This window comes from Trichoplusia ni, chromosome 26, assembly GCF_003590095.1.
Source record: "Trichoplusia ni isolate ovarian cell line Hi5 chromosome 26, tn1, whole genome shotgun sequence".
In the NCBI taxonomy this organism is placed as follows: Eukaryota; Metazoa; Arthropoda; class Insecta; order Lepidoptera; family Noctuidae; genus Trichoplusia; species Trichoplusia ni.
Window position 1 is genome coordinate 2,171,324 of NC_039503.1, and position 25,843 is coordinate 2,197,166.

General features: G+C 36.3%; 1 protein-coding gene across 4 annotated transcripts in view; it reads left to right on the top strand.

Moving 5' to 3' along the window:
* The first annotated feature begins 241 nt into the window (after positions 1–241).
* LOC113505631 (protein gustavus) overlaps positions 242–25,843 on the top strand; it is a 40,230-nt gene continuing 14,628 nt past the window's right edge. The window contains exons 1-2 of one of the 4 annotated variants that reach the window (XM_026888432.1): positions 242–529; positions 19,585–21,011. Coding sequence is in view for 2 of the 4 variants with exons in the window: in XM_026888428.1 (XP_026744229.1) it covers positions 10,175–10,248 (74 nt within the window). In the remaining 2 variants the exon portion in view is untranslated. Of the gene's footprint in view, positions 530–9,065; positions 9,566–9,932; positions 10,249–19,584; positions 21,012–25,843 lie in introns of those variants that run through there. The other 3 variants (XM_026888428.1, XM_026888429.1, XM_026888431.1) reach the window with 3 other exon arrangements.

The following is a 25,843-nucleotide window of genomic DNA, read 5'->3' on the forward strand; positions in this document are numbered from 1 at the left end:
ATAAAACAATAACAATATCCGTTTGTAAGAAATAATATAAACTTCGATAGTGAACAAGAACAACTTTGACATTTCTTAGAACTAACAATTAAAATGTAAACTTTACTTGCGTAATTTAATTCGGTTTATTAATCACAAAATTTTGAAAACTATTTTGCTATTGAAAATTCGATACGATTCAATATTATGTATAGAAACTAAATGACGCCAGCCTTATTATTGATGTTAAAAACAATAATTCAACTGCTTTACCGACAGAGTCGAAGAGACGCATGCGCGTCGTGCGTTTTGTTTTTTTCTCTTTTTCTATTGGTTTGTTTTGTGATTTGTGTCATGTCCCGAACCCTTGCTTGTATTATCCATAGCTTGTGTATTTTATGTTATTTAAATTAATTACGATTATTTCAAAAGTTTGATGGTAGAATAAGTAACTTAACTATTTATAGTATTGTGATGATAAGTGCTGTGAATAAATATAGTATTCAGCGCTGGGAAACTAAAGCGGCACCGTGGAGTCACGAAAACGAAGGTAAAAAAAATGTTTTCATTGTTTCTAGTGACGCTTGGCTTGCAAAGAAAAATTGACGCCATGGCTTTAGGCAAGCTTCAAACTTGGCAGTCCAAGGATTAAGTATAAAAGTTACTTTGACTTGATGTTTGGGTGCTTAAAAGTTTGTCTTTTGATAAAGTTAGGGCTAGCGAGCAACGCGAGCCACATGGGTCGATAATCATTAAATGTAACCTGTCGGCTTCAATTCGGTATTATTAAATATTGAGGAAGTATTGGCAGAGGAGGTATGTCCGTTAGTGTGAACATAACACAGGTAGTTTCTATCTACCTGTATGCAGGTAGTTGGGTAGGTACATGTGGTTTAGCGAACAGCTGGGTATTGTACTTCGTAGCTAAATAAACAGGCGTCTCTCGCCTCACGCCATTCGCGTTTCTTGAACGCCAAGGTCCGAGTTCTGACTCAGTCTTCTCACTTGTAAGGGTTCATTTATGTTTCACTCATAATATAGCAATAATATATTAATGTTGCATCTATAATTCGTACCTACATGCAAATATCTATACTGACAAATTTGTTTGTTTATAAAAGCTTATCAACTTCTAAGATTGGTATTTTATCAATGTTGTCAGTTTGTTAAATTTAATAAAGTGTATTAATGTTGCCTAATCTTATAACAAGAACTTTTATAAATATTATTCTTGGCAGACTTTTTAAAAAAAACCTCAATTTGATTTAATAATTGTAATACAACTGTTAAAAACGGCCACATCCTACATTTCAACTATTTCTCAGAAAAAAACATATACTTACCTATTTAAAATAAATATAAATTACAATTATTTTTGTTAAATACATTACCTTAACCGTCCAAGAAGATATTGTATTTCCTCTAGTTTTAGTTATAGAAATTACTAACTACATTAAAACATTATAATAACATCTAAAATGGGAAACTGAGTCATGTGCGGTTTTAATAATTTAATTATTTCCTAATTAAATTACTCATCTTAATGACTCTCTATCTTAATGAGAAATAGTTAAATCCTTTGTTCAAATATTCTAAACTAATTTATCCTTTGTGTTTGTTTTCTGTTCTGTTATTTTCCATACTAATACATACATTGTCCTTTTTTTCAGGTAATATATGACAAAAAATTATAATCTTTACATGACATTTGAAGTTGGTAAGTAATACCAACTGAAAGTCATACAATAAACTATGCTTTTTATGCTGTACCCAAATTATAATCCTTTACAAAATAATTTATGTTGGTATCATAACATAATTGAGCAATTCAATTCAATCAAATCAACTTAAAGTTCATGTTATACAAAGCTGTTTTATTCTCAGATTTCTCAGTAAGTTTTATTGCCAACGAAATACTTAATCACTATGGTATCATGTTATTAAATCATATGCATAGTGATTATATTATTGTTATTTATTTTTTGCTCAATACTTGGTTACTTGGGCATTCTTTATTTCCTGGTTTGTAGATCACATAATTGCTGGTACCTGAGTATTCTGATACTTGTTTCATTATTAACTCAACACATATTAAAAAATATTATTTGCTGTATGTAATGATTAGTTATTAATAGTTTCATATATATAAAACCACGAGTACAGATTGTTGAAAAAAAAACATTTGGGTAATACAATTATTTCTAGAGAAATCATTCAATTTTTTTATTTAATTTCCTACAGTCCCTTGATACTATAGTTTCCAATAAAATGCTAATGAAAACCAATCACGGTCTGAGTGTTTTTTTAATTGCGTGGCACTAAGATAACTACGGAAAATCTATTGCCACTCTAGATACTCGAAAATCCAATTAATATTCTAATTATAATTTTATTCTGTTTTTACTTTAGTCGATAAGATTTCCAAAGGCCATTCGTCTCGCTCAAACACGTTCAGCGTAGAATTTAAGCAGTAATGCATAACGACGTTTTCAAAATGTTACCTAAATGTGTACGTATAGAATAAACGTTTATTATATTCAGCAGTCTACCTGCTCGCGCGGTCCGCACCGCTTCGGGAGCGACTCAGCAAAAAAGTAAAAAGATAATTTTTCGTAGAGTCGGGCCACGAACGAGAAAGAACAAAGGTTTTACTCTCTTACCTAGTTATAGCTAGTTATACGGGCTCCCCGCAGGTGGTAACTTGTTATCTTTTACCGAGAATTCCTTTATTTTATTTTTCTCAAGGATCTCAAGAGAAAAATGTGTATGGTGTAGAAGTAGCCGCCGTAAAGTGTTTTGTGTTTAGACGGTTGTGACTCGTTATCATTGCGACACCGCTCGGAGTAGAATCTCATACGTTATTCAAATTAAGTAAAGGTTCGCTCTGCGTACAACGGAAGAGTTCAAACGAGATTTTAAATTGCTCATGGCAGCGTAAAGTTTACGAATTACGCTTTTACGAGTTGAGTTGGATGATTCTTCAATTGCATTTATAGGTAGTAAATTTTGTGTTTCATTATGTACCTACGTATACATGTGAACTGAGTTCCTATGTCCTAATCTGGTAACATGACGTGAGTCTGCTCTATACAGTCCAAGTCGTTAGGTATTAGCAACGCTCACTGTTCATCCGGCTTCGATAAGCCCAGTCGTCACGTAAGCGGGTTTTGATGGTAAAAAACCTGACTAGTGGCATTCACCTGACGCCCTTGAACTGGCCGACAGTTCACCACTCAGCTGGCCCGGGCTGTTCTAAGCCTTGAGTGCGTCTAGGCCGTTAACCTAACTCCTGAAATAACCATTCCAACAATTGTCCACTAAAGTAATTACGTACCTAACCAGATAGTGACACAAAATGACGATGACCCGCTTCTACTGTGGCGGTATCATTAACTTTTTAATAACACTCTCAAAATGGCCCCTTTAGTTCACGGCTGTCATTGGTCATAAGTTTCAGCCTCCTAATACACGGAAGATTAGCGACTTAGATATCTGGTTTATAAATAACTATGAAACAACTTGACATTTAAGCAAAATAAACATAAATTATCACAAATTGATCAAGTATTATGTTCATAAATGCGTTGATTCCAACAACCACATAATTACATATTAGTTAATGAGCAGTTTTGTCAGTTAGATTTACAACTTGATAAGTTTCTATTAACTATCATAAAGCGACTTGGCAATTGATTTTATAACATTGAAATTATCATATTAAATTGTTTTCAATTGGAATATTATGAATAGTTATACCTGCTATGGTTGTGTACGTAATTCCAACATCTGTATCTATGTTTGTTACGCGAGAAAAACCTATTGTTTCTGAGTGCGGCCAGCTGGTGTTTAATATCTCGGTTTATTAATCATACAACCAACGCTGACAAGACAGATTATTAATGACTAATTATAACAATGAGTGGTGAACAATAACTCCAGCGAGGTGTAGATATTTAATAAGATTCCGCAACACGATTCCTACAGACATTGGGCATATCACGTTACCGTTTGGACGAAGATTAATTATTTCCCAAGCCCGACCTGGGCTTGATTTGTTTGGTACTAAGGTCGCATTTTGTAAGGAGGTACTTCCTGCAATAAAAAATATACTTTCCATTGCATTCACAAATTAATTACGCGACTGTAACAGTTTGAAAGTGACTATCGATGGTTTATTTCGATAAATTATAAGACTAGCCAAGATGAATGTATGCAAACGTATCATGTTTGAGTGATATCTTAAACCATAGTTTTAAGAGTTTTATTAGTATTGACAGCGACTTATGAAACGTCAATTCGTTTTCTCGTTCGGTGTTACTGCATGTACCTAGTCACCGCAACCTTGTTGTCCTAGCGCTCATTAGTTTGATGTGTAAGGATATTTGCTGTTTGTGTGGGTACCGAGTGGGTCGTAATATCGCATTGTTACTACCGAACCCATTAACAACGTCAAGAGTCTGGACACTATGTACTTAATTATGATCTGCACACAACTGCTTCTTATGATATCGTTTTGCGACATAAACTGCCCCTTAACCTAGCTCTTCTAGATCTCTGTATTTAATATAGTTTAATGTTCTATGCGGCTGTCGTTAAAATAGTAGCAAGTGACATCTACTATGATGGGCAATAAGGCACTGGAGCATCGATTTATTGAGCCATAAAAACTTTTATAACAGTTAATTAAATCTCCAATTCAATATGTAATGTAGCGGCGATATTGTATTAGAATTGGAACTGAAATGCAAAGCGAACGCTACAGAATGTCAATCCTCTACAATCTGCTCACGTACGGTGTTGTCAACTTTCGCAATGCTACCTCGCGACACTCAACAGTAAGGCGGCTTGAAGGCTAAATAACAGTCGAGGTTGTGAAGCTGCCTACGTGATGTATCATCATTATGTATTTTTCACGTATGATTTTCTTTATATTTTTCTTACTTATACTCCATTGTCTAGACAGACTACAGCAGACGTGATTGAACAAAATAAATTAAAACCCCGAAAAAAGATTAATAAATGTTGTGAATTATAAATACCTCTTACTTAAAACCCAACAATATGTATAGAAGTAACGATTTTTAAGTTGTTTGATTTCCATTGCCATGTTAATTTTGATCTAAGGTTATAGTTGTGATTATACAGTCATTAGCAATGGAATTGGGCAACAGTGCAGAGGGAACGCAATCAAGGTTTTTACCGCGGGTCAACGTGTCCTCAGCAAGCATCCTTACTTTAGCCGAGCCGTTCACTTTGTACAAAATTTCACCTTGTGTCAACTGCATTGTGTATTTCATCAACGTTCACATCGTGCGAAAGGTCAACAACGCGGTTATACCACATGTCAACTGTATCCGCCGGTGCCTTCTGATTTAACGAGAAAGCAACGCTTTCTACATTATATTTATCCCTGCATTCAGAACGAAAACTAGTCTCTTGAACTGCATATTGTCCATTACGTCTATTTTATCAAAATGAAAGTCATTTTGCAACAATCCTATCTTATATCTAAATGTAAATTGCGTATAGCACGTAACATATTTTTGCTTATTCGCATTTGCAGATAAAAGTCGTGCAAAACAAGTATGGGATAGCGGTGCTGTAAACAAGTTTTGTACATCATGAAGTTCCTGTCTTGTGTAGCATTCGCGTTTCTATCTCATAAAAGTAAAAGGTATCAAGATATATTGCAACTTATCCTCTGACTACCGTTGCTTAGTCTAATGTATGAGATGTAAACATGTCAGGCTTGAAATTCATTTTTAATATCAAGCTTTTAAAAGAGAACGAGTTCTGAAAGTCATTAGGTACAAAGACGAGACGTAAGTCTAGGTTTAAAAGGTTTTACACAGATTTCATAAACCTGACTCCTCAGGTATAAAATTTGTCAATAACAAAACAAAATTAATAACTTTGACTACCTTATTAACTAAAACACCAATAAAACGCATGAATGATATAAAATAACATCTGTTTAAATTAAAACCTCGTTAAATAAACCAGTAAAGATGGCGACTCCGATATCCCCAAACATCCAAGCCAACGGTGGGTGAAAACATTTCGAAATGAAATTTAAACCATAACACGCTTTCTCTATACATGATCTGTTATGCTCTTTTTGTTAAAGACCCACGCTGCGTTCATTTATGACCCGAGTTCTTGTAGCCTGTATACGTAGACAGCCGAAATCTTCACTATTTACTATTACATATCATAACGACCTCATTAAAGTTGAGTGACAGATAATGTAGTGCGACGTGGGAAATACTTCGATACAATAATTACGCTGTCACTTGACTGATAAGAAGCAAGTTTGAAATATTTTAGTTTTGTCAAAATGTATTTCAACATGGTTTGTTGGTTCTTGTTGTGCCAATCCAAATTGTGTGCTAATCTTCCACCGCGTTTCATTATTCTTTATGCTACTATTTTAATGAGTGGTCATTGTTATTTTTCGAGTCCTGCGGCCAATGCCTTAATTGTATTGCAACCTTGCTCTGTCCCTTATATTTCTAAGAAACATTTAAAAGACAAGGACACGATACTTGGTAAATAGTTTTTTATTAGTGCTTGCTGCCCTTTTTGAATGACTGACTCAATAACTTTGTATCTACCCTGAAACAGTGGCTTATCCTCCTTTTCTTCTCTATTCTACATACAAGACATTTTTGGGGAACAGTAAGTTATTGAATAAACATGTAGCTTACTGTCTTATTAATCGACTCACGAAGAGAAAACGTTGACGAAACCAAAATATTTACACTAAGCTAACCTCAGACAACAGGCATATATTTGAGGTTAGACTAAGCACTTAATTGTTTGCTACATTTTTTTCCTCAATTCTATTTGGATGCATACGTAAATGTGCATGAGGAAAACGAAAACAACTTGGTAAAGTCCATAAACCCGTACGAAATATTTGAATTTTGTTTATTACTATACTTCTTTGCATGCTATATTACTTATGAATCACTCATGTCTGTAACATTTTATTTATCTAAAAAGCCAAAAGCCGAAAACCTAAATCTTTAACAACCACACCAAGTAAATCTATGTTATTTGTACCGTGAACACCATCTGACTGTCATTATATGTCAACGTGCCAGCACCAAATAAAAGACTTTGTTTACAAAAACGTATCTAGACAGATCCTAGTGTGATATAAAGTGACACTCGCGGGCACCGTTCCAAGCCTGAAACTACTTGAAGTAGCTCTACGTTTTCGATCAGAAAAGACAATCCTACCTACACTTAAAACTTAGCTTTACATCGATCGTTAAGAAGCGTTTTCTTTTCGCCACAGTACTTGAGACGGCAATGTAATCTGTTCAGCGTAAAAACTGCAAGTATCTCGATCGCTATCCATTAATTTGTTTCCCAGGATAGCTGAATGTCATTATTGGCCCGACAACCTTTAACGTGATGCACGATAAGATTAGCATCTTATCATAACTCTCCTTGACTTACTCAGGGCGGTTCCCAGTAACTAATAAATAATATTTAATTAGCACTGATTACGATTGTAACGGGCGTGAACGATTACTTGGCTCACAATTAACATAATAATAGACCATAAAACTTAACTAGAACTCTTTAGTCTTAAACTATCTTACTGACTATTGAAAGTAACACTTGTTGTAAATAAACGGCTTATAAAAATAACAGTATTTAAATTAATTACTTCGTTCACTGGAACTATTTTTTTATAATTGTCATTATAATAAATCATCAGAAGCGTGTTTCTAAAACATTATCATTGTTATTACTCTATTTAGAATTATATCCCTACATTTACATACTTTATTAATGTTGATAGGGCCATAGTTTATGGTAGCGGTTTAGAATAGACAATAGAATCAATATTTAGCTTATAATATGCTACCACTTATAGCTTTTATCACAGTAGATATATCAAATGAATATATGGATGATTGTTTTTTAATAGACAATTGCTAAACAAGAAAAGCGTCGAGGTTTTATCCTGAATAAATAGCATTATTCTAAATTATGAAAAAAATAAAACGTGATAAGAGAACCACGCTTACATTGCGGTAATTTTATTGTTATTACAGTAACTTTTTTATCCATCACGTTAACTGTAAATAACTGAAATATATAAGAAGGGATCATAAAATAATACCCAATTAACTGCGCCTTTAGTCATATATTTAAGGCATCTAAATTGTAACATTGATTGGGGTAGCAACGTTAAGTAATGTCCTCCTGACCGAATTTCGATCACAGCGGTCAATTTCTGCAGGGACCAGTGAACTACACAAGAGATTGTAGAAATGTTTGTGTGTACTTATGTATACTTGTATAGTTATCTGATTCTGGCTGAGACAAATCACGAGACCCATGGGCGTTACGTGCTTGGCGAGTATTATCTCTATCTTACTGTAGAGTGTAGAATTATCTAAAAAGGCTTCTCTTGTTGAAGTGGAAAGGTTCACAAGAATTTTCAAGTTGAGAGTCAAGATAAAGAACCTATTTTACGGCAATCTTTAACCTGTGCCTTGTTTAGGGATAACGTACTATTGCTATATTGGTATGAAATTAATTACCATTGGCATACTGTGATTATTAGGCATAATCGATGACAACCGTCTGAAAAAATTGGGTTAGACTAAGCGATCCAATTAAGTAAGTAAAAAAATTGACCCTGCCAATCCGTGTACCCCTATACTCAGAAATAGTATAGATAGACTTGGGTTTCTTTGTCGCTCGTGAGCCACTATTATTTCTGAGTCGAACGGCTCAGTTCCTCGACGTCCGATATCGGAATGGTTTATAGCCAATGTCGTCAGTACGTGCCTTGGGTAGTAAATCGAGATCCGTTTAGCAAATCCATGTTTCCGAACCCCTGATCAACCTCCAGGTAACGACAACGATGAATTTTCATTACTCTTTTCACATAGATAATTCGCTTGTTACGGTTACTCTAATAGGGCAGTCTAATTGTAAAAAATCGTTATTGTATCATATGGCTCCCTTGACCTGTAAATTCGGAGTGAATTTCTGGTGCGCTTAGTACCTGGCACTCATTTGAGACAATTATTTAAATATAGAGCTAAATTTAAATTTAAATCAAGCGCCATTTACCTACTTAAGAAAATTTTCTGTCCTTAATATTGAGTACTCTCCAGTGGTATCTACTCTCCATTCTCTAACTTGCAAAATAAATCTTAAGACGGGGACTGTTCATAGTCACAATATTTTAAAATTTACTCTAAAAGTTTGACGTAAAGTAATAATGAATTTAGCGTCACGTTTAAGTTGAGGGAGCGACGCAACGGCAGGGCAAACTGCGCTATCATAGGGCGGCTCAAGCACAGGGCACTTTGGGAGCAGCGCGGGGGCGGGCGAGCGGCGCAGCGGCACTCGCTAGTCTGTACGCGGAGCCGGAGCGGGCCGGTGTCAGACGTCAGTGCCACACCGAGCGACACACAGACCGATCGCCTCGCGCCACGCGACCGCACATCGTAGTCTTCCGCGAAACAAACAATTACATGTTCACTTTCCTTCAAGTCTAACACTTTCCAGGAGAGCTGTTGCTAGCTATACCGGGCAACGTATTCCGTGGATGGTATATTCATCATTTCATTTATTAAGAATTTTATCCTAAACAAAAAGTTTATCGACCCTAACATTGCAGCCATAACAACCCTTATTCACATCACTCAGCCAATCGCTCCCTTTAATTATTGACTCCCCTAAAGTTTGTTGAAAAATCCGGTCGCTCTCGATTCTGCCCTTTTATAGCTTTAATATTTTTATTACTTTTGCTCTCTGGGTAGCGTGTCTAGCTCGACTACGATTCATAGCATACAATTTGTATCAGTAAACGTTGCGACACAATCGCTTCATTTCCTTCTTCAATGATTTCCTCGATTGGTTAATTAAATACAGTCTGCATTTTTTATCCTCTGTTTCACTATCCGGAAAACTCGTAGATCATCGAGGCTGTGCTGATCGTAATCCTTAGTTGCCAAACGGTTTTGCGTCACCGTTATCTGTATTCAGGTCAATTAAGGCGCGCTGAACCATGACACTACGTTGACATTGACTCGTTAAGTTTTTACTTGTGTGGTGAATGTGCATCTGGTGGTTGTTGGTGCCGGGACTGTGAGCTTCGTGTGCTGGACGGTGCTGTGGGTGCATGGTCGCGTGAGAGCACCGCCGCGCGCCGCAGCGGATGTGCACGCCGCGGCCGCCCTGCCGGTTTGTGCCGCCACCGGCTGGAATGCCAGCTGCTCTTGACCTAACTAGGTACCAATATTATTTAATACCACTCACTTATAATTATGTCAATATGTTCACTGGATACTGTGCTCTTATCACCAACAAAAGTAAAAACATGACAGATATTTATTACATCATATACATTTGATGAAGTATCCCCAATTATAATTTTAAGTGTGTTTACGTCAAATACTACACAAGACCTTCATTATAATTCAAATGCTAATATAATCTAGGATTTCCTTGTATAACTATGTACATTAAATAAATAAAGATTGGACAGTAGTGTAACCTTACTTGCTGTAACGTCACGCACATCGCATTTGGCTTTGATATATAATTTTACATCTTTCAATATCTGTGTAGATTTATATTCTTCCAACTGTGTATCATTAAACATGTTCAAAATACTCGCATGTTAATTTCTTTTGACTGGAACTATGATTATCAGTAAACCGATATTAGGTATTATAATTATAAATAACTTATTTTGGGTAACTCTTGCTTGTCGTCTGTATTTATAAATAGTTATCTGTAGTAATAACATACAAACACTCCTAATAAATTCATATGGTCCAGAGCATTTCTTAACATTATTTTGCTTGAATGCCACAGCGTTGAAAAGGCATTCGGACGAAACGAGTGTTGATAGTTGGATCGTTATATCATTAACAAACATTTGTGTTGAATGATCAATATAATAACAATAACACGAAGTCTGATGTCATCAACAATATAGCTAGATCAACAATAAAACACAACCAACTATGGTGCAACTATTAAAGGCTATCTGTAATGCGATTAAACTGAACATGCCACGATATAACTAGTGAAGCCGAAACACGCGACTGGCTTATCACTCGTGAAACGTTTGTAAACGATCCAAATAGGTTTTCGTGGAAACAAAAATTCACAGACAACAAAACTGTCCAATGAATATAATGTAGTTACTCTGTTATTCATAACCCCCACGGTCTTACAGTGAATTCTAGTAGCCACGTAACATTTATGGAACGTTTATATTCATCGGAGCGTACCACCCGCGTCGTTTGACGCTCACGGCCTCACGACGAAATCGGAGACACCTATGTTGGTGGCAAAATGTTATGATACTGTGGACAGCCGACCGTAGTTCACATGTCATTTTATACTATTATATACACTGCGATGCCCCGGTCATAGTATAAAGTATCATCCTTTATACCGACTTCGGTATAAGTGGTGTAGTATGTAGCTTTAACACCTCTTCCAAGTTATGTTGTACAATGGCAATCTATCTCCTCTCCCCAAGGAGTTGTCGCGTCTCGAGTGTGCTCGGCGTTTGCAATCTCGCGAAATATGGCATTTACTTGACAGTCGACACTGCCATTGATAGATCTAGCTGCCATACTGACATTATTGCGATATCGTACATACAATGTAAAATAAACTAGAGCGATTTATTTTTATTCAATAAAACTTAAAATTAAGACGACATCTAAATTATACCTTTCTTATGTTGTAAGATTTTAATATATTATAGAGATCAGAATAGAAAAAGCTTGACTGGACTAACAGACAGTGGTGCATTAGTGTTTGGATTCAATTTTTAACCATTTGGTACGAAACCCTTAGAACGCTTCAACTTTTTGAACACTGTGAAAGGAAATGCATGAAATAGTTAGTAAATGTTAGTTAGTTAATTACATGACAGTATATGTAATATATGCTTTGTTTTACATGAACCAAAAGGCAAAAGATATTTTAGCGTAAACATATATTTACATAAATAGGAAGGTGGATACATAAATGAAACTTCCTGAATTATTTTTCTTTATAACTACTGAAATACGCCATCGAAGGCCAATCGCATTTTATTAAAGAAAACAAAAATAAATGATGTTAAACAGTTTTAATGTACAGGTTTACAATCGATAAATGTATATCGGTCTATCAAGTTTAGCTGATCTTAAGTAATTTGCCATGGAACAGTCCGTAAAGACTGAGTATCACGCAACTTTGAACGCGCTCCACGAACAAACCCCTTGTAGTGAAATAATCTACTTTTTGACTGGGTAATCGTTTGGAAAATTTAATATTACGTAAGTAATCTTGATGCCTTTATACCGAGCTTGAGCTTTGAAAAAGAATAAAAGTGCGTGCACGAAACCAGATTATTTATTATTAATTTTTAAAAGTTGTTTAAGTCCTACACAGGTGAATGGTTTCTGTTCATGTTTTTATACAACATTTGTGTACAATTAGCAGCGTTGATACTTAATTTAGTCAATGAACTGGTTTCGGAAATGGTATGTGTTGTTTTAGTCGTACAGTCACACACGGCAGACGCGGACGAAAGGACCGCCGTTCGCACTTGTCCCGTTTCCACGAACTGCCAACAATTTATCCGAGTTCAGTGTACCGGTGTGGGCATGTAAACATGTGTGGCGAGTGCCAGAGAACCACTCGAATGGCCTCCTATGTGTGAACGTTCACTACGTAAGCTATAACACATTTTTTATTTATACAATGTGTAGTCACTAGACAGTCTAAGACAATTTCAATGTACTTGTTGACTGATTAGCGAAAATAATAGTCGTGTTCGTATGTAGATCATGATGATAACATCTGTTTCAATAAGGTATGAACTTCCGTATCATTTGTCATATTTTATTTGTGTATTGTTAGCCGAAATAAAATTATATACGTGCTGTTTGTGTATTGTAAAGTCGGCGCAATAAACACATCTATGACAACATGCTTGTATTGGTAATACCAGCTTGTTCAGTGAACATGTGTTGCTGTGGATGTTCCCCTACCTAGCGATGGAAGGAACGATCTTTGGGGAATACGTCTGATTCACCGCACGAGATGGTGATAGCGTCATGTTATTAGAAAACTACTGTCCAAGGAATAGTTTCCTTACTGCTTACATACTGGACTGTTTTGATTCAAAAGGAACTCCAGTTGAATGGAAATTTGAGTTATAGAGCTCTAAAAAGATACGCCTAAGCAAAATAATATTATTAAAGTACAGTTTTATTGTAAAGTTTAACATAATAAGTAAATCTTCAAATTTAAAACCTAATTGAGTAAATACGACGACTTCGGTCATTGCACTTTAATAATCGCTGATTGGCAATTGAAACTAATAGCATAATCATATATGAATAAGATAATTTCTTCACATTAGAAATTATTTATTAAAGTCATTGATTATGCAAGTTTTGACATAATAAAATCCGCTCTGCAATCTACGTATATTTTTAAGATTTTAGCTGTACGTAAATAATCCAGCCTGTATATATTACAAACAAAATAAAGTTTGTGTTCTCGTTTGTGCAACTGAAAAACAAAACATAGTATTGTTGTAAATGTAAAATGTTTATACGACTGAACAAGCACTATGCTATCCAAACGTGAGGAAATATAATTAACAAAAATATATTCATAATTAATTCTGTCACGGACACAACATTACGACACGTAATAAGGATGTAGTTGTTGTGATGATGCTGTGTTTTATACTCGTAGCTACTGTTTTAAGTTTTGCACATAATCTGTTATAATTATTGGCGTAATTTTGGTCTAAATGCTAGACTGTTATCGTAACATTACAAATTAAGTCATCAGTGTTAGGAGGTTATGCCGATAACTTGCTTCCTATAAGTTTAAACCGTATCGTTCGAGAAAATTGACGTCATAATGTAGTCTCAATAGCAAGCTGTTATCGCTCTTTATTAATTTTCCATGCAGACAAACAACAAATAAAACATGTGCATTTATATATTTCTAAATGGTTATAGGAACTGGAATTGATCGCTTGTTCAAACATCAAAGCCGTTGAGTTGAGAGGAAAATCGTCATCATGGTGCCACTTAATTCGTAAAGTTTGTAGGCGGCAGTTCGTCGGACATTTCCGCATTCGTCAGCGTTCTGTCGGTGCGGCACACGCCAGCAAGGCCGTGTGAACCTCTTTGTCTATTTTTCGAAGCAGGCTTACCTCTAAAGCCATTTGCGGTTATTCACATACAACTTTATGCACGCAACCCGTTCTCTGACTTACCTAAATTAAATCTACCATAACCTAATCCTCTGAGCTAATCACGTTTTCTGAGAAGCCTGGGCGCTCAGACAAAGTTTTAAGTATTAAAATTTAAATTAATAATAGTAACTATTCTTGCTATTATATGCATAATCTTTTTTCATAGAACAAGCACATGGAAAATCACTCGATTTGTTAACGACCTGCTTGACTGATTCTGAGAACATTCCGGTTAGTAAACGCAGCGAACAAAGCATAGAGTCAATCAAGCTCGATTTCCTGAGATTTGTAAACCGTTGATCTATTCTTAGAGGATAAACTGGGCAAATTCGTGCACAACACCACGACAAGTATCGTTCTTCATGTTTTTCTTGATGACAAACTAAAGCAAAAATAAAAATGTTATTCAGAGTCAACAATCAGATGTGTTTATTTGTCACTCAATTAATAACGTGTGAAAACAAAAGAAGAAATCTGTAATTTGTTCGTACTTATGTTCAAAATGCGGGTCCATTTGTAGCAGTTCATTTATTTGGGCACTAACTAGGCAGCAAATTAGTCAAGGTTACAATATGCTCTCAGTCGCGACACGAAACTATGTAATTAGCCGAGTTTTATTACCAAAAGTCAATATCAATTGTATCCACTTGACTTGCAACGTTTATTCGGATGTCACAGTTAATCTGTGTACAGTACAGATTAGCTTTAGTAAATGCAATGTTAATCTGGTTTCCAACTTATTGCCAACGCCAGTGCTCACTCTTCCGTAAACTGTCTGCCTTTATTGCAGCCTCACAATTTTCTCGACTGTACTAACAAAGTAGATGTTTAAACGCTCTCTGGAGGAGACATTGTGCAACTACGTCATATCCGATGACGCTGCATTTGTTCTTGTGGTGTCAGTTTCAATAGTGTTGCATTGATCCACATCATTCGTTTCAATATCTATTGCATAGCACAAAAGGAAATGTTTTCTATTAGCTTCAGTTAAATGACAACACACAATTAAATATAATTCTAAAGTTGCGCCGCAAACATGACAGCAGCTACTTTTAATGGATAGATAGTTGCAGAAAAGTTACGTAATGAGATCATTGTTTTATTATGTTACCTTGACTGGGGGCATGCGGGAATATAAGCGAAGCCCGTAACTTAGTTATCAATTTACCAGAATGTACAGAGTAGCGCGTCCGCTAACTAAAATTAAAACATATTAGTGTTTTTTTATACTCCACTAACTTGTTGCTCGCCTACTAATATGTTTAGTAAATGATCGAATCGAATTTGTAATGTGTTTACGATTGATTCAATCGTTATGTTTATCTCAAGGAAGTTGCTATTAACTCATATTATGTAACAAATTTTAACCAGATAATACTTATTATATCATTTTATTTAAGACTTCTGAAGTTAGTTTATCTGAGGTTAGTAGTTGCGTTATATTAGATAGGTAGGTGTAAGTTTTTTTTTTTTGATGGTATCCTTATTTTTTAAGTGGACGACTAAAATTTTGTGTCCAATTTAGATATTTACCCACAAAAGCCGAGAATGTTGCAGTTGTAGGTTAACCGGACGCGTCGCGCCCCCTCGTGCGTTGAACTGCCGGTTATATTTAACCGCGACAACACGTGTGCACCGGCAACACACGACACCCGGTGCTCTCCAACTTGGATACTGTTTTAACTCACTAAAATATTCATATTTTGCGCGCCTTACGTGCTTTACTCCTCATCTTATGCACATACTTACTGCATTGTGAAATGGAGACATCTCATGTTCCGCATGAGTAAACCCTTCCAAACACTCTCCGAAACTTTCAAAAACTGCTAGGAAGTTTTAAGAACTCTCTTAAATTATCGTGCAGGAAACGATGCTTTCAAAAATTTGCATTCTCCGGTAGTTTTTAGACGCCATTCAGTCGCCGAATGTGCATTGTTGGTCCCCTCTATAGAAGTTTGCATTTCATTGAGGGACGCATGGTGTGCGAAGGTGAAGGCATTCGCTGGTACCTGGAGATTGACAATGGAGTTCAATCAACCCGTGTACCGCCCACCCAGCCCGTCATTGTGACGTACGAGTCGCTATTGTCACTTCCTCAGTCGCATAGTGCGCTGCTCTCCGTTCTAAGATTCACATTGTAAACTCCGACTCTTTGTCTTAGGCCCGTCAACTAAATAGTTAATCGTATTGAACATCACGTTTCTGTAGACTCTGCAATATAAAAGAAAAATAAAAAGGCAATAAAGATGCTTAACGACTAAGATATCTGGTCAAAAGTACGATTATACAACTTGATAACGTTAACAATAATTTCAAAAACTTTGAGTAAAACAATATCTGAATAACTTCTCTAGATGAAATCCAGTTCTTGATATTGAAAACATTATATTTTTTGCATATGATTTAACAAATTTGTGTTTGAAAGTTTCTTAGAAATGACTTAAGAAGGTTAGAGATAAACGCCAGAAATAATGCATCGTGAAAGTCCTAACTACTTAGAACTGAGGCTGAAGCAAATTGCCCATAAGTTACTTACAATGTCTGGATCCACGTAGCTAGTAGCTAAGTAGATATGTATCGATTTCCTTCACTATAGTGCAACCAATCTTTCTAGTGAGCTATACTGCACCTAAAGTAAACGTAATGCCGTGTTTTTAATACACATGTTTACTAAGTCATACTGCAACGAGGTCCTACTCGTCAACAAACTACAAGCCAACTTTCGATGTAAATAAGTTAGCCAACTACTAATGTAAACTTTCTGCGGTACAGGCCGGTCAGCATAAAATTGTTTTCGTTGCTGCTGTTAAATTTCCATTAAAACCATTTGGCTGCATAGCAAAAAATAAGCACACGAATTTAGAGAAGAGCCCGCGTGGTGCGAACTCGTCGCAGCCGAGGCGTATTGATCGGTGTGCGCGCGCAGCGTCTGCCCAAGTGTACACAGACGGTCGGTGAAGCGTTTCGTCGGCATGCTACGACACTCCACTCAGCACTTAGGACCCACCAGAATGTCATCGACCATCTACTTCCTATACATAACCAATCTGTATGTCTAGCGCAATACAGTCGCCTATATTCCTTGCAATATCTTCAGTTCAGTGGCCAGATCCAGGAGTAATTGCCGTATTGAATTCTAATCAACACCTGAACCATTCCAACAAAATAAGCGTGAGTCGTGCCGATTGTACGCACGACTCAACATAGTTTGCGGCGTGTAATAGACGCGATCAGCTGTGTGGATCGTTGGCGGTCTCCCCCCGCTCCCAGGCGGGGTCGCTTATCTGACATCCTCCCACGTGATAAATAGTCCCGTTGTATCTTCACCCTAACCGCAAGTATACAAAACACTACAGACTAAAAAGACAAGACTTACAAGAAATTCACGACGTTCGTTAATATAAAAGAGAAACATACGTCTGCTGGTAAAGTATAAATTTATCATAAAAGCTGTAAAAAATATTTTTAACATCTTAAGACACTGTTTAATTGAGAAGGTCTTTAATTTTAATATCATTAAGAGCGAAGCTACGTTGATTAAAGCCGACGATTAAACAATCTTTAACCTAAAACCAAGATCAAAACCTTGCCTAACCCGCTGGGACTGAAGATATCGAATTGCCGAATATCTTTGTCGACGCGACGGCACCCTCTAAGGTCGGATAAACGGCTAGTACGGCTTTTGGGGAACGAGATATGCTACAACGATCCCTTTTCTGATTAATATTCCCTTAGTAGAATATAATTTGATTTCGACTAAAATTTTCTTGATATTTAAAATAAGAAATACTTTTACTGCAAATGTAGTGAACGTATCTACCTATTTCTTATTTACTGAAGCAATTATACTAAAAAACTGATAAGTTGGAAAAATAGGTTGAATTTTAACCTATCAAATTATATTTTAAATGAAAATTGGGGCGTTTCCAATAGCACCAGAGGCGTGCTTGTCGATCGTCCATTAATTTGATCCCATTTATAATACAAAGTAAAAATACATCGGAGGTAAACGTATAATTCATCAAAGTAAATTATTACGCCACGGAAATTACTACGTTCATTATACTATCGCTCGTAATAAAGTGGACATGTTATATGCAGGGGTTGTAGCGTGTGCAAACCGCAACAAGACATCGTATGCGTATGGGTAGATGCGTATCATGCCGTATTAATGGGCGACGCATCATCGTGCTAGCCTGATGTTAATGGCCAACCATGAAGTGCCGAAGACAGCCGTGGACGTTCGATCATACGTAATATTTCCAGTGACCCTCAAACGTACACTTGACTGCTAACCTTGCTCCATTCGCCGGCGGCAAACGTTACCGACTATTACCTTACCGCCTCATCTACTCGTTAGTCATTCACAAGGCCGAAGCCGCGGGTTTGGCACTCGAATCGTAATTCACTATTCGTCTTTAGTAAACATTTCGCAATTGTGTTGTTTGCTTGACCATTATTGTAATATCTTAGGAGGCTTACGTTTATTTGTATGGCAAACTTTATTAAATCTGTGAGGTTTGACGTTTCAACCATGCTTGTATTACCATAAAATTATAAATTTACAAGAAATAAGCAACTGTATCGTTAATTACAAGGCAAAGTGGTTCTAGAACTTGACCTCTTTAGTAAAACAAGTTTTGGTTTTAGCATTATGCAATTATTGCCATGTTATTTCTGTTTTAACGTATGAAGGCTGTGAAGTCTTTATGGTCCAGGATAACAAAGACAACATTTTCACACAATTCATTTTAATGTCTAGTATTTCAATTACCACTTAAGGTTTAAGCGTTGGAAAATGTGATGCTATATTGAGAGAAATGACGATAAGAATTTTGTCTCCTTATACTCATGATAGGCGAAAACCAAGGGATGTCATACTTCACTATTCATAGCGACGCTATTGCCGTCGTCACATGCTCAACATTGATCTGATACTGAACGTAAAACGTGTCTGCTTCGGGAGCGCAAGTCTTCTCTAATAATGTTTACTTCCCAGGCGTAGCTCATAGGAATAACAGTTTTAAAAAGCTAATAAAAATAAACCAGTTTTATTAACCTGGTCTGAAGTCAACTATTTGGATCGCATTGTTTACACTCGATCAAATCTCATTACAATGTTAACTCGTTGTTTTCTAGCATAAAAAGGCTTGTTATTAAATGTTTCTTCGATTGTTCTAAGTTATTCTATTACATCTATAAACAATAACATAATTGATGTTTGCATGAATAAATTCCAACTAGTGCATAATATTATGTTTATAATTCGTATCTAACACGTGTAATAACTGACCGAAGTTTCGTAATCCCCATAGTAAATATCCTTAACTTTGTTACAGGTAATTTGGATGTAAGCTTAAGAAGCTGATATGCGAATAAGATGTACCGTTTTGTAAGTAACAGACATTCCTTCCTAGGATTATGAACCAGACAAGCTACCCCTTAAGTGGTTTTCATATCGAAGTTAAAATTCCTTGTGACGGAATAAACATTCCGATAATGTCAAAATTTCAACATATTTCGTCCGCTCCAAGTTTGTCTGTCATACTGATTGTGACACTAACTTACAGATTCTGTTATTCAAAACCGAAGACGCCAAGGTTTCCTTAGTAATTTAATTTAAAGGCCTCATACATTCGATGATGAATGAATGTATAAATAAGTTGCCTAATTTAACAAATTTACATAGGAGAAAAGTGGAACAGCTATTTGTTTTTCAAATGTCTTGTATTAAAGAAAGAAAGTATTTTGAAAAACTGAGAGATTGTACTGCAACGTCAAAGAACGTGACAATAAGTGCGACACCTGTCCCGACACCGGTGAATAACGGCCTTCGTACTAACGCTACGTAACCGATATCACGAATGCATGGAAAAACTTGAACGCATAACGGCGAATCTAAACCACATCTGCGCTTTCCTATACACTGACATACATCATATAAACCCATTTGTAAACGTCGTTTCTGCGCTACTTCTAGCAAATTGGGACTTTTCTTATAATGTTAGGCACTCAGAGTCATCATTACCCTAGTAGGTTTCGTCCGAAATATTATACTGCCTCGCTCGTAATTGTTATCTATGTACAAGCATTACTTAACTACCTATTACCTATACCCTCACGTTCGTGTTTTCGTAATTGCTTTATACGTCGTGCCTAATTCAGGTAAAATACGACCTGCCTCCGTTCTTCCATTCAAAGCTAGTTTTTTTTTTTAAGGTTTGCCTCCTAAATAATAGTCGTAGATTTTTTTACATAAAACTTTAAAAAAGGTGTTGAAAACGTCCGATATAGTTTTTAATTAAATACTTACCAAGATAACATCTATCTCTACGTGATTAATGTGTTCCGTATTATTTTCCGAACACAGCGTTATATATGGTGTACGTGAAGTAATAGCATTCTACACTATCGATACGGCAAACATCTAACGGAGTGAGTTGCGTGGGGGAAATGGACCGAGAGCCTGTGCACGCGCACCGGTATAATAGATCGTCACCCGTCCCAGTTGGTTTCGGCGCGTTGCACCGAGCACGTGTATTTACAACATTTTGTGTTTATATACACACACAAACATTATGTGCATATCTTTAAATACCGTTATAAATCACTTTCTGTTGTGATATCTTCCAGTGGTGCCGATAATGGGATCGATATTCACCATTCAGTGTTGCCTTGTTTCTAACGGAGTATGTTGACGTTGTGTACTGTTTAAAAAACAATTAGGCCTTATATGTATTGCATTGCTTCGTGGCCGTATTTGTACGTAAGTAGAACCTATAATATGTACTTGTGTTTACATCAAATAAGTTATGATAGAGGAAGTTCCCTTTAGATTTGTTTATTAATAGATAGAACATTTTCGTAACGAAAATAGTGAGAGTTTTACAAATATAAATAGCTAGGCCGAGGATAGCAAGCACCCACTACCACTTTTTGAAAGGGCCGATATTATTAGGTTCAACAATCTCTTCAAATATACCAATCCCGTATCAATTGCTGGACCCTTCTAACTTTTATATCCACTTCTGGCGTATCTTACTTCTCCCGACCGAGTTTAGAGGCTTCATTAAAACTTATTACGTATTAAATTATTCCTTGTAAGATTTATTCAAACGTTATAATTCTTGTTATGAGCCTTGAACGAATTCACGTGATGTTAAAAGTTTTACATTTATTTCAACGTTATTATATTACATTATATACTTGCGGCTCGCCTGCGGCTTTGCATGCGTTGAATTGGTTTTAGTGACATTGAGATGGTGGTTATGTATAATGTCAACCGCACTCCAACTTGGTAACGTTAAACAATTTAATGAATAAATGGGGGTATCATATACCAGTAAACACTATCAATAATAGTCATGCTTTACGTCCTTTATTCCAAAGAGTAATCCTATACTTATGAATGCCTCACTTAAAATTCCTTGAATAAAAAGCTTATAACGTTTTGATTTACCTTGAATTCATATGCGACTAGTACCAAATACAACCATTTTATAAGAAGTAACAGTTTACGGTCGCGATATCGATGATGCTGTAAATACTACTATTAACAGACGGCATCGGCAAGACGTACGTACGCAAGAGCTGCTTACTTCGCTTATCCGTTATCAGCGCGGATGTTATACGTCGCATGTGACCCCTCGATTGGCCGCTCTGACGTTTAAACTTCTAATTTTATCGAGCATTCTTAGAATAGCTCTACACTTACGTACTATTAAACTTCGCCTATATTTGTTAATATTTTGGCAATGAAAATTCCAGTTTTGGACTCGTTTTGAAAGTTGTCAATGAACAAGCTTCGTCAAATTAACCTTAATGTACACTGTACAGCTTTCAAATTTAAACAGTCCTTTTAAAACACAATGAACACACTAGCATTCAACGTAAACATTAACGAGGGCCAAAATTTGCGTTTCAATACGAATGCCGTGTCGCGACCTAAACGTTGCTTACGGAAAGTGGAAAGCCTTGGTATTATCGAGTATGGAGGTAAGAGTACATGGTTATTGAGCGGCACCACTGCACTAACCGTTCTATGCGAATTAAGCAAATATTTGTGTCACAGCTTATTCAGAGCTGACGGCTGATCTGAAAAAGGAAAATCGAAATATTTTTCCTTCTAAATAGACGAAACAAAGTTATTTCGAAACTAAAAGAGGTTTATAAGAAACACCGAAGACACCGTACTTCAATAATTAATTTACACTCGAAGTGATGTGGCATTGAAACAACTTGAACATTCCAACGTGGTTGTATTATTCATTTAAATAAGACATGATTTTTATCTTTTGAAGATGCTGCGTTCTGCCTCACCTTGTAGCCTCAACGAACAAGGTTTCTTGCATATTAAAACGTCGCCTATAACCGTGTATACTGCGTGGATATCAGGCGATGCATAGGTACAATGTATCCAGTAATGAGGCCACGTACGCCACCGTGACAAGAAACAAATATAGGGGGTGCGCTCAGAGATTTTGCACCACCTACGTGTATTATTCGACTGCTCTGTTTTCCCAAAGCGACGTTCTCTAGCAAACAAAGAGAAATGTTTGCTGGTATTTTATTCGCGAGTACAAATCACAATTTGTGTAAGGATAGCCAGCGTTATGTCACACACGTATTTTTCTACCTTTACCTAACAATACCGGACTCATCTAGCCTGCGGTATCAGTTATTTTCCTTATTATTGTTGATATATCTGACACCTCTTAAGAGACGTATTCTTGTGGATATTTATATCGTTTTATTCCTTTCTCAACTTTAATTGTCAAGATAATCTTTTATTTATACTTTACATTTACGCAATATCAAGGTGATATGCTTAGCAGATATTCGATCCCGGTATCAAGGCAACAATACCACGTAACTGACATATAATAAATTATGCATGGCGTTAGTACAGTACATAGTGTTTACGTAGAGAATCCCAAGTTCCCGACATCATAATGACGTAGGATTTACGTCAAGCTAGCCTAAATATGCATAGTTAATTTTACGGGGCTTCGTTCGGTGTCGCTTACGGTATCCATACTCAACGAAACTCCTAACTATCCTCCATCAGAGCAGACTCCTCGTAAGTTATCGTTTCATGCAAACTTATACCCCTCTTATCGAATCTGAATGTTAAATCAGAAACGTAAATGTGACTATTCCACATAATCATACGCAAAGTAAATGACACATTTCTGCCATATAACTCGAACTTTGTTAGGTTATATCTGTAGTTATTTAGAACTTTTTGTTTCTCTTTCCTTTTGTAACGTGCAGACAGACGTTGTTGTTACTTAAAAGAGGATTTAAAAAGCTTTGAATGTTGATAAAATCTAGATTCGCACCGGGGTACACGTTCCGTGCTCAAACAAGCGTGGCTTCGTTAGGGAGCTCGGCTTTTGGCAAATCCTCTATCGACAGCTTTCAAATTCGTTTCGAACCTCAGCGGGAACAGCGTCCAATTGTCAACAGTTATACAAACGGTAACAAACAATTAAATAACGCCCTTGTATAGTTGTTTGCATTTCAGTATTCAGATAAAGTAATGCTCCTCAAATTCTATTTAAACAGCGCATTCAAATTATTCGCTATCGATACTCTTGATTTAAAAGCAATAAACTTCATTCAGTGACTTAAAATGAACACATTTGAATTAACCTTGATTCTAAATAAATCTTTTGCAATTTTCCCACCGATTCTTATTTCAACGTGAATGTAAATAAAAACAGGTACCTATTAGATAGATACAAGTTGGAAATATTAATCAACTCTAACACATAAAATACATGCATTAAAACAAAAACATAATGCTTGCTGATAATATCGATACTGTGCGTGAGATAGCTGCTTTAGAAGGTTTATTTATACATATTTTAACGTTTGCATAGTTAGCTGAGGACGCAGTCGTGCGAAATTTGTCAACAAAGTATTTTTTCTGCTTATTCGCGACGACCTTTATTGCGTAAGACACATCTCTTCCTCTTCCTAGTTGTAGTGTTCGAGGCACAATGCTGTTGCCCCACTTCCGCCGATCGACTGTTTGTTCGTCTCCGCCTAACAAAAACTTTGCTACCAAAGTAAATAACTGACACGCATTTACATTTAACTTGTAAAACCACAAGCTAATAGCGAAACTACATTATCTTGTCGACCACAAAGAGAAATATTTCATTAATGGATACATGGCCATTAGTGCTAATGTACAAGCTTCGTTAGAAATAGCTCTAGCCTAGATTCGAAATAATGATTAAACACTGAAGGTATAAATAATGGGCTGAAGTATAAATATCAAAGTTTCAAATAGATATGATTTTGCTTAGTTTGACAATCTTATTCTTATTACGTCCCACTTAATTACCTCATATTTGAAGCCAATAATAGTCATCTTTTGATAGTGATATGAGTATTAAAAGAGTTATAAAGAGAGCATATTTTATGCAAAGCTTATTTTGTCATCTAGGGTCAAAACAAAAACTAGAAGTTCTTTTCTATTACTTTCACTAACTTTTATACTTAAAACTCTAGCTTTAGCTTGAAAGTGTCACTTCCCATTTTCAAAAACAAAGACGGTACTTTTGGAATAAATATAAGGATTTCAGTGCACGGGTTAAAAAGATTCAGAACATACAGCTTTTACAAGCTACCGACAGGCCGGGAGAAAACTAAATTACTTGCTACCGTCCGGTGCCGGCAACTGACCTTTATTTTAGGCAGGAACGAAAGCTTTGTACTGAAGAACATTGTATTAAATGTCGTGTAAGAATATGCTGCCAAACGAGGATGCATGAATTTATGTAAATCTTCCATAGAAGCTAGGTCGGAAATGTACTTTGATTGTAAATAGGTCTAACCGACAAGCAACATATATCTAGCTGTGGTATAATCAAGTCATTTACACCTGGTGGGTACAACCGGTAACAGCTGTAACCGCATCTTGGCATCTGCTACTGTTTCGAATATGCCTGCATATGAAGCCTATCTAATAATTAGGTTCTATGATACTATAATTTACCTGGAATTTCTCAATATTATCACGCAAGTATCACTGAAACTGAAACTTGCGTGGCAGCCGACGAAATATTAGCTGTCTGACGAAGTATTAACCTCTGCAAAAGCCGTAAACTGAAGGAACAGCAATAAAGTCTCTTTACTAGGTAAATCTGCAAAACCATAAACAATAAAAATTAAATTTCGGCTGCACGTTAGGGATTTATTGCGAGTTGTGGATGCATATAAATATGAAAGAGAAGCGGAACCGAAAATTTATAATATCTTTTTTATCTAGCAGGAATTCTGCAACGGTAGCGGGCTTTCATTTCGCTGAAAAGCGCAATTTTCTCCATTCACTATGGCCGCCTAGTGAAATCGTTATCGTCTGTTCGTTGCGGCGGCGCCCATTTCCTAATGGCGGCTTCGCGTGCATTTAGCTTTTTTATTACTGCCTACCCAACCTGCTGTGTATGTACACACTGCATTCTATAAACCTTTATGTATCTAACAATGGTGCTAAAAACAAACGATCCTAGAAGAATTTCTAAGCTGTTGGCAGTAGCATATCACAAACAACTAAATCGATTGCTGAATGTTGACGCACGGAGTTAT